The sequence below is a fragment of the Rhagoletis zephyria genome, unplaced genomic scaffold (assembly GCF_001687245.7).
Source record: "Rhagoletis zephyria isolate East Lansing unplaced genomic scaffold, Rhagoletis_zephyria_1.1 Rzeph_scaffold_00863, whole genome shotgun sequence".
In the NCBI taxonomy this organism is placed as follows: Eukaryota; Metazoa; Arthropoda; class Insecta; order Diptera; family Tephritidae; genus Rhagoletis; species Rhagoletis zephyria.
Window position 1 is genome coordinate 134,770 of NW_016157947.1, and position 10,506 is coordinate 145,275.

At 40.3% G+C, this 10,506-nt stretch overlaps 2 protein-coding genes across 3 annotated transcripts in view; both read left to right on the plus strand.

Annotated features, from left to right (window-relative positions):
- The window catches only part of LOC108361850 (uncharacterized), a 66,485-nt gene extending 65,883 nt beyond the window's left edge, over positions 1 to 602 (plus strand). Inside the window, exon 6 of one of the 2 annotated variants that reach the window (XM_017614613.1) lies at positions 434 to 602. In XM_017614613.1, coding sequence (XP_017470102.1) covers positions 434 to 536 — 103 coding nt within the window. In that variant the 3' untranslated portion in view covers positions 537 to 602. The remainder of the gene's footprint in view (positions 1 to 433) is intronic. The other variant, XM_017614614.1, reaches the window with a different exon arrangement.
- A 1,457-nt stretch (positions 603 to 2,059) lies between these two features.
- LOC108361849 (uncharacterized) lies at positions 2,060 to 4,172 on the plus strand. Its single transcript, XM_017614612.1, has 2 exons — positions 2,060 to 3,475; positions 3,551 to 4,172. Exon 1 carries the CDS (start codon positions 2,085 to 2,087, stop codon positions 3,393 to 3,395), a length of 1,311 nt encoding a protein of 436 aa, XP_017470101.1. The 5' UTR covers positions 2,060 to 2,084; the 3' UTR covers positions 3,396 to 3,475; positions 3,551 to 4,172.
- Positions 4,173 to 10,506: the final 6,334 nt, after the last annotated feature.

Sequence of the window (10,506 nt, forward strand, 5' to 3'; positions counted from 1 at the left end):
GTCCGAGAATTTTTTGCTGGTAAATTCTGGTAAATGTGTCAAACGATCAGCTGTAGTGTGTTTGGCAACCAAATTGTAAACAAAAGAAAAGTGCACTCTGCTAATTCATGTTGAAAAGTATTTCATTACTTGTTTAAGTGGATTCTAATGAATTTGAAAGTATTTTTGGTTATTTACATGTATGAGCTGAGTGTGTTTACATACAAAATAAGCAAAAATTTACAACCAAAATTTGGAGGTTATGTTGAACTTGACAGAAGTTACCATTTTTTACTTGAAAGCGATCCCGTACTTTTCAATGTTACTCTCTCGCTCTGAGCGAATTTTTATTTTTTGACAGTTTAACTAGTCCAAGTCCGAGGAATACGGGATTGCACCTAATATATAATAGTTCTAGGTTTAAAACAATTTTAAGTAATGTTACCTTCATTAGACTGTATTACGACGAACGGGCAAGAAATCGATTTGTTGCAATTAATCTTGAATCATATCATATAAGAGTACTAGCAAATGCCCGCTTTCTTCGCGGCGCCTAATCAGATCTTTTGCGTTGGCCAATTCAAAAATAGCGTTTAAAAGCACAAGCGGTCTGTAAAGTAAAAATTTTTAGTTTAAATTGAAACGACTAGAAAACGGAATCCTCCTCACACATATGCCAAGAATAGTGATTCCATATGGAATACTAATCCCTTTCGATGTAATGCGTTTTACCTGTGGTGTTATTTCAGCCTGTGAGATCTCTACCAAGCGTGCGTAATATTCTTCTATGATCCTGCAACTTCAGCATTGGTCCGGTGTACCATGTAAGCCAATAAAAGTCCTTATATGGAAACTCAAGAGCACAGATGAGCGTTTTCAATTATAGGAAGGCCAAGAAACCTCGCTGCCCCACAGGATGAAAAGTTTTCGCGTACATTGGATAAATGAGTCGTGTGATCTCATGAATATCGTTCAAATGAAGCCATTGATAAACCTCACGTGTCTTTATATGCATACTTAAACGCATCTTTGATTTAGCCATCTTTAAAATAAATTCGTCTAAGATAAACAAACCCCGTGGGGGTTTCCATATATTTAGGGTGCAGCGTCATCCATTGGGTCCCTTTTCTGCAAAACCTTTGCTTGTCATGAAAAGAATACAAAATTATGAATTCCAATCTGATAAAAAAATACAGACTTTCTAAATACCTAATCTCCAGCAGGTCCATTTTTAGCAAAGGAATTTGTCATCATACAGGTAGTCACGCTGCGAATTTGAACGAAACCTGTTAATAAATACGACTTTTATAAGTAACTCTACTCCAGCGCCACCAGCGTGTTTTCCAGTAGCCTATAAAATGACTTCCGACAATTTCGGAGTTTGTCCGAAAACCGAAAATGGCTATCATTTTATGTATGTAATCTTCCTTATCCTGAGTTTCGCCCGAAAAAAAAACATTCACGCGAAAATTTTGATCCCCCCATAGTAAGTACATGGAAACCAAAAGCGAAAAGTAAAAAAAAAACATCATTCGAATGTGTATTAACAAAATAGGTTCATGAATACGGCTTTTATAATGTAATCTGCCGAAACTCGAATGTGGCCACACTTACTATAAATGACTAGTTGTCTAATCAAATAGTCGCTTTTATGAGTAGAATGCTTTTGCGGCCATCTGGCGACTCGATGAACTGAGATGTCATAGCAGATAAGAATTAAATTGTACTAAATTAAGAGTGTGGCAACGCCACCTTACAAGTAGCGAGTGAAGCGATTAGCCAATGGGGTGATGACACGTCATGTGTCATAGCATAAGATTAGCTTAGCAAGTAAAGCTAAAAAATGCAACTGTGGCAACATTGTATTTTATGTCACCAGATGGGTGATAGCCAATCAGATGAAGGCTTTTAAAATACATTGATGCGCCCACTAAGTAGCGAGTAAAGTGGAACGAAAAAAGCAGAAAAGAAAAAGAAACCGAAGGGTACACAAGTGCCAGTCCGCGAGTTACAAAATAATAAACTGCTGAAAACTAAAGCTGGTCCTTTTAAAGCTCAGATGTGGGGTCACCCAGCCCACCTTCAACTTGGAACAGATAAGCAAGATGCCTAATTCCGTCGGAGGCAGACCAGTTACGCGCTCATTGTTTGCCGTACAAAAGGAAGCTACCTTCCGCGACCCGATTAAAATCGATGGCCAGGAGATTAATATTGCCGAGATCACTGCTGGCGCTGCAAATACTGGCGCTGCCTATCACACCGATGCCACTAAAATCTTCAAAACGTACGAAGACTTAACCACCACCGCAGCTATTGACAAAGATGCCACTACCGCCGTTGCTATTAACGGAGATGTCACCACCGCCGCTGTTATTACTAAAGAATCCACCGCCGCCACTGAAGTTAGCAAAGATGCCACTACCGCCGCTACCAACAAAGACGCCACTAAAACCGTAAATTCGCACTCCATCGCCGCTGCTACCGCTGTGAACAACGACGCTGACAGCAAAACCGCAGCCGCTACTAACATTAATGTGGTCGAACATACCCTCGACCCAAGCAAGAAACTCGAGATCAGCGAAACTGACTTAGATCGCAAAATAGCAATCCTACAAAAGGAACAAGAATTACTGCTGCTGCAAAAGTCCGTTGCCAATTTGAGGCGCGAGTGCCAAGAAACAAATTACGATAGCGCCGTCGGGTCCATCTGGTCCAACATGTCAAGCCGTCTGACCTTTCGTGACATTGAGCATACCATTACGAAATTTGATGGTGAGAACAGAGCATACAGTGTGCATGACTTCATACGCAACTGCGAAAGAGTCGTGCAGATGGTGAACGCTGATGACATCTTTAGGTATACGTGTCTGTGCAACACCATCACCGGAGACGCGAAGCTATTGCTAACCAGAGATGTGCTTTTGATCACCGAATTCGGTCGAGTGGTGAGCCGCAACGAAGTCTACAAGGCGTTGGCTAACCATAAATGGGACAAAGAGTGCAGCGTTCGGCGATACGTTTTGGAGATGGAAAACATCGCTGCCCGATGCGACTATGTCGATGAATTCGAGCTGATCAACTTTATTGTAGAAGGATTGCAAGACAACTCGCCCGAGGCCTATCTACTAATGAATGCCCGAACAATGAAAGATTTTAAGGAGTCGTTGGATTTGTATGAACGACGCCGCTCTTGTCGGCTATATAACCGAGAGGCTGCTACCAAATCAAAGCCAACAAAGTCAAGCACGCCCAAACCTGAAGAAGCCGAAGTCGCCGAGGTACGGTGCTTCAACTGCACTCGCATGGGGCACTTCCAAAGCAAATGCCATACGAGAAAAGGCCTGATGGAAGCTGCTTTCGTTGCTGGAAGATGGGCCATGACCACCGAATCTGCACCTATCCGAAGAAGAATCTAGCACTAAAGAAGAGCAGAGCCGCAGTAATCGACAACAGGGATGAAGACTATTGTTACCAACAGTTGGGGTCTATGAATATGGTAAGTGTCGCCTATTTGACCAAGCAAGTTAAATGCACAGAATTTAAAGATTATGTCTCTTTTCGATACCGGTAGTCCGGTTAGCTTTATTCGGAGGTCCGCCGTGCCAGTTCAGGTTGACGGAACCGCTGCAAAATCAATTTATCGAGGTTTAGGAAGTTATAGATTGCTAACATATGGAAAAATAAAAACTGAAATAAAGTTCAAAAATAAAATAAAATCTCTTGTTTTGAATATTGTGCCTGATGATACAATGACAATTCCGCTAATTTTGGGTCGAGACTTTCTAAGAGAATTTAACATTCACTTGTGCTCACTGAGCAATACAACAAACATGAACTTCATAAAGCATTCAAACGAAGCAAAAGATAATTTGCTATATGGAAAATCGTATTTCTGTGCGCTTAACTTGAATGGTACTGCTAGTGTTCAGGGTAAAAAGGGTTATTCAGAACCATACGATAATGGACATTAGAACAAGATAGACTATGTGAATGAATCAAAAGCTGACGCGATGTCTCAGGGGTCCTGTAGCGAAGGCCTATGCCCCTTCGATAAATTTTTTGATGAGGTTAACTCAGGAGAACTAAGTGCTTGCGTAACTGAGGTAAACATAAACCAGGGATTAGAAGCAAAGGATATCGACACCTTAGAAAAAACTTTCGAGTGTAACTATTTGAAATCAGAAGATATCAAATTAAAACCATACAGTTACGAGATGCAAATAAAGTTGCTTCATGACAAACCATTCCATTCGGCACCCAGAAGACTGTCGCATTATGAAAAAGTTGAATTGAGGAAAATAACTGATGAATTATTGCAGAAAAATATAATTAGATCTAGTGGTTCCCCTTATGCTTCCGCGATTGTATTAGTTAAAAAGAAAAACGGTGAGATCCGCAACTGCGTTGACTATCGCCCCCTGAACAAACTGACGGTACGAGACAACTTCCTGCTTCCACTAATCGAGGACTGCCTCGATTATCTAGGCGAAAAAAGGTTCTTCTCGACACTTGACCTGCGGAACGGGTTCTTTCACGTGAAAATGGCACCCGATTCCGTCAAATATACATCTTTCGTCACGCCTTACGGTCAGTTCGAATACGTTCGTATGCCCTTTGGATTAAAGAATGCGCCCGCGGTATTCCAGCGATATGTACACAACATTTTCAAAGATTTAATCGATGATGGGTCAATAATGGTATATATGGATGTTATCATTGTAGCCACAGCCGATTTCGAAGTCCACGTAGATCTATTAGGTAAAGTCCTTAGAAGAATGAAGGAGAAGGGGCTGGAACTTAGGTTAAGCAAATGCAAGTTTGGTTTCAATTCTATTGAGTATTTAGGATATTCCGTTAGTTCAGAGGGTATACGCCCCAGCGATGCGCATGTAGACGCGATCCGTAAATATCGGCTCCCAAAAAATTACTAAGAACTGAAAACTTGCCTAGGCCTGTTCTCGTTCTTTAGAAAGTTCATTCCGAACTTTGCAAGAATTACAAGACCGTTGCAACGATTGACACGGGAAGGTGTTAGATTTGGACTAACGGAGGAGTGCCTGCAGGCTTTTGAGGAGCTTAAGGGAAAACTGTCGTCTGCACCAGTACTTGCTATTTACAACCCTAAGAAACAAACCGAACTACACTGCGATGCAAGCTCAGCAGGTTTCGGATCTGCTGTACTCCAAGAACAATCTGACGGTCGTTTACACCCGGCTACATATTTTTCGAAGGCCACAACAGACGCCGAGGCAAAATACCACAGCTTTGAGTTAGAGACCCTGTCCATTATATATGCACTACGTCGTTTTCGAGTTTATTTAGAGGGAATCCCTTTTAAGATAATCACGGATTGCAACTCGCTCACAGTGACGCTAAGTAAAAAGCAGCTTAATCCGCGAATAGCTAGGTGGGCTCTGGAATTGGAGAACTACAATTACTCCATCCAACACAGAGGTGGCGCAAACATGACTCACGTTGACGCGCTTAGCCGTTGCCCGAAAGCGGGAACTGCTGATAAGTCCGAGTCAATCGTTGCTGCTTCTGATGATGAACCCAGAAAAACAGTTGCTATGTTTAACCGCAAAACGCAAACATGTCCTTGTCGTGATTGACGCGTTCACCAAATTTGTTCGCCTATATCCAGTTAACTCAACTAGCACAAAGGAGGTTATAGCCTGCCTCGATAAATACTTCAGCTATTACAGCAGACCAAAACGTCTAATATCCGATCGCGGTTCGTGCTTCACTTCCCTTGAATTCAGCGCATACTTATTTAAAAACGATATTTCCCATGTGAAGGTAGCCACTGCTTCCCGCAAGCGAATGGGCAGGTGGAAAGGGTAAACAGAGTCATTAAAGCCATTCTAAGCAAAATTTGTGAGCCGGTAAATCATGCCAACTGGTCCACCATGTTTGGCCAGGTAGAATATAGTCTAAATAATACCACACACTCCACCACTGGGCACTCGCCCAGCACATTACTATTTGGCGTAGAACAGAGGGGTACGATAGTTGACAAACTGACGGAACATCTCGAAGATAAACGTGAAGTTAACTGCGCGTGTGACCTCGAGGCAACTCAAGCGTCTGCTCTTGACGCTATCGAAAAGTCACAAGAATATAACTCGAAGCACTTTGCCGAACGCAGCAAGCCCCCTGAGACATACGCTGTGGGCGATTTCGTGGTTATACGCAACGTGGACACGACTGTCGGCACCAATAAAAAGTTGGTACCGAAATATCGGGGCCCTTACGTGATCCATAAAATTCTGCCTCACGGCCGGTATGTAATTAGAGACAGAGAATTGCCAGTTGACTCAGCTGCCTTACGACGGTATCGTAGAAGCGTCGCGCATAAAAAACTGGCTAATCAAAGCATAAACGATCTGAATGGCCCTTTTCGTCCCCATTTAGGCGACACTCAATACCGCATTTTGTTACTACACGCCCGAAATGTTAATAATGTAAAAGTAGAAATATGTAACAAGATTACACTGTGGAACAAATTCCGGTTAGCAAAAGTGAGGGGTGAAAATAGAGGCTAAATTAGAAAATTTAATTTAGCCTCTATTTTCACCCCTCACTCTCAGAATCGACTTAACTTTTGCTAACCTGAATTTGTTCCACAGTGTTATTTGTAGAGAATAACTATAAGGACAACCCTAACGTAATCGAGGTCGATTATAAAGTCAGGTTGGCCGATGCTGTAATCTGCCGAAACCCGAATTTGGCCACACTTACTATAAATGACTAGTGTAAATGTTGTCTAATCAAATAGTCGCTTTTATGAGTAGAATGCTTTTGCGGCCATCTGGCGACTCGATGAAGTGAGATGTCATAGAAGATAAGAATTAAGTTGTACTGAATTGAGAGTGTGGCAACGCCACCTTACAAGTAGCGAGTGAAGCGATTAGTCAATGGGGTGATGACACGTCATGTGTCATAGAATAAGATTAGCTTAGCAAGTAAAGGAATGTAAAGCTAAAAAATGCACCTGTGGCAACATTGTATTTTATGTCACCAGATGGGTGATAGCCAATCAGATGAAGGCTTTTCAAATACATTGATGCGCCCACTAAGTAGCGAGTAAAGTTGAACGAAAAGGGCAGAAAAGAAAAAGAAACCGAAGGGTACACAAGTGCCAGTCCGCGAGTTTCAGAATAATAAAGTGCTGAAAACTAAAGCTGGTCCTTTTGAAATAAATAACTCGACTCCAGCACCACCTATCGGGTCCGTTTTTCGCAAATGCTTTTTTCATCATGCTTACGAAATCGGTTCATAAATACATCTTTTATAAATAACTCGCCTCCCGCGCCACCTAACGGATCTATTTTTGGTAAACGTATTTTCCATTATGCTGAAACTATGCCTTTTGATTTTGAAAGAAATCGGTTCATAAATAAGACTTTTATAAATAACCCTACTCCCGCGCCACCTACCGGGTCTATTTTTAATAAACGTGTTTGCCATCATGCTGTTTTGAATTAAAAAAAAATCGGTTCATAAATACGATTTTTATAAATAACTCGACCCCAGCGCCACCTACCGAGTTTTCTGGTAGCCTATAATAGGACCATATATGCAAGGTATAACCTCTGAAAATTTGACTGAAATCTATGCAGTAGTTTTTGAGTTAACTCCGAACAACGAAAACGGCTATTATTTTATATATATAGATATATAGATTTCAAGAGTGTAATTTTTTTTGCGCTTTGTAAAAACAGCTATATCGGGTTTTTATAACATTCTATTTGATGTCAGATTTCTATAAATTGTACGCCCTTGTAAAGGTATTTAGAAAGTCTACATTGGTATAAATAGAGCTATTATCAGATCTTATAAACTTTGCAAGTATTTTTTTAAGCTTCTTACTATTGGTTACAGGGTGCCGCTTTCAGAAATAGCTACATAGTTTGACATTATAGGATATTCTTTTCTGGAGAAGGAATGTAGGCTTTTTAATACCTTTACAACGGCATATAATTTATAGAAATCAGACATCAAATAAGTAAGTTATAGAAACAAACGATTAACCCGAATAACCCAGAAGTTTGTTTGTGAATATATTTAGCTGATTTTTTTCAGGATCGTTCATTGGGGCCATAAATAAGAAATAAACGAAAAAAGAACGTCGGTAGGTGTCCTGGCTCGTGGGATATATCCTGTTGCCATATGGCAACGCCAGGGCTGATAGGTTACAGGTTTTTCAGGATTGAATATATTATTCATCGTTCTTTTACGTTTTTTACCAGAAAAAAAGATTTGAAAGGCTATTATGTTGATGAATGATTGCGATGATTATGTGTATGCCCGATGCTAGCGTTAGCATAGGTCGCCAAGCTATGCTGTTTATCAGACCCGTGCTAGCTATTATTAGGTCTGGCGGGCTGTTACAACTACCCAGAAACCTGGTATGTGCGCCGTTCATGGTAAAGAATGACGAATCGTCTGTCTTCTCAGCCAATATACTTTCCCCACGATTATTTTCCAAGCTTGAGTGCCAAAGATCCTGGTGCGCGTTAGGGTGCGTTCATACTAGGGCATTCAATCCCGGGATCCAGAATCCCGGGATTCCGGGATCCCGGACACTTTTCCATGTCCCGAAATCCCGGGATTACAGCTCCGGGATCCCGAGATTTTTACTGAGTTATTTACGGAATAAAAGAGATGCTGAAAACGAAAAAATTAATTAATTTGACATGAAAAACTAGATATACAGAACATCAAAATTTTGATTCAAAGTAAACTTGTGCCATTTGCACTTAGACATGAATCTCAGAACCTGCCTGAATTACTGTACTTGTTCAAACATTTTCTGGAAGAATTGTATAATAACGAAAAATCTGGTAGCAATTGATAACACAACAAGATTTTACAGTGTGGAAGGGTTGTTCCTCATATTATTTTGTTGGCGTTTTGTGTAAAATAAATTTCTGCAGATATTAGTAAAGAGTTTTTACAATCAATATATATATTTAAGAATACTATTAAAAATATTTAGACATTAAATTACGGACTCTTTTACTAACGTGCATTATGCTCCCTGTAAGACCAAAAACGGTGACAATGAATCTGTGTGGCTTAAAAAAGGCGAACCTACTGTTAAATGCAAAAGTTGTGATAAAGCCCAAATCCCGAAAAATCCCGGGATCCCGGGATTAGAATTTTTGGATCCCGAAATTCCGGGATTGAATGCCCTAGTTCATACAGAATGCCGAGCGGCGCCGAGCGGAGCAAGGCGGATCAAAGCGAAGCCGCTGGTGTTCACACTGAACGAAGCGAAGCGGAGATTTTCTCATGGACTCGGCTGCAAAGTTACCACGAAATTTCCCGTCAATGAAAAGCGGGAAAAATATTTGCTACATTTTATTCAAAAAATTAGTTTTAAAATTCGTGTTTACTTGAATATTTATATATCTTGTTTGCAGAAGCGTCATGAAGCTGAAAAATTAAATAGAACATTCAAAATCAAAAACTGCTTTGCTTTCAGCTCCAAAACGCTTCTGAAAAAGTTTGCTGTATGAACACTTTCATATAGCTACAGCAATTTGAAAACCTCACTCCGCTCGGAACGGCTTCCCTCTTGGTGGGAAAAAACGTCATTTCCGGCCCAAAAACTTCTTTTTCAAATGTATGCACACAGAATTGTTCTTATTAAACTTTTATCAGCTGATTAAGTCATCAATATTTTGATCGATTGTGGCTGTTTTTCTTTTGTTTATTTAATGTTTATTATTTTTCCATATAAGCCAAGCTTATTATATAACAAACAAATATAAATCCACATTTCAAACTTTGTGCAAAAATGCAAAGTATGCAGTTTGATAGCCCATTATTTTTCAGGGTAACAATGTGCAAGTTTTAAGTTGCTAAAGAATCGCGTTGATTTTTAATATTTTTTTTTCTCTTGTAGACATTTGGTTAGGTGGTCGATTGTCGAAAATGCTAAATTACGTTCTGCTAAGAATGAACTTAGCAATATTTCAGCCTTTTTTGCGTGCATTACATTTTCAATGAAGTCTTAAAACAGTCGCCTACTTTTTTCCGACTTTTTATACTGCTACAGCGTTTTTGGTGCTTTTGCGGGCGTGCGTGTTGCAATAGATCAGCTCTTCCTGATTTGGCTTTTAATGTGCTGCTGCAAAAAACAAAGCTTGTTAAGATTTATTAAGAAAATAATTCCGCTTCGTTCAGTGTGAACACCAGCGGCTTCGCTTTGATCCGCCTTGCTCCGCTCGGCGCCGCTCGGCTTTCTGTATGAACTAGGGCATTCAATCCCGGAATTTCGGGATCCAAAAATTCTAATCCCGGGATCCCGGGATTTTTCGGGATTTGGGCTTTATCACAACTTTTGCATTTAACAGTAGGTTCGCCTTTTTTAAGCCACACAGATTCATTGTCACCGTTTTTGGTCTTACAGGGAGCATAATGCACGTTAGTAAAAGAGTCCGTAATTTAATGTCTAAATATTTTTTATAGTATTCTTAAATATATATATTGATTGTAAAAACTCTGCTCTCAGAGAGC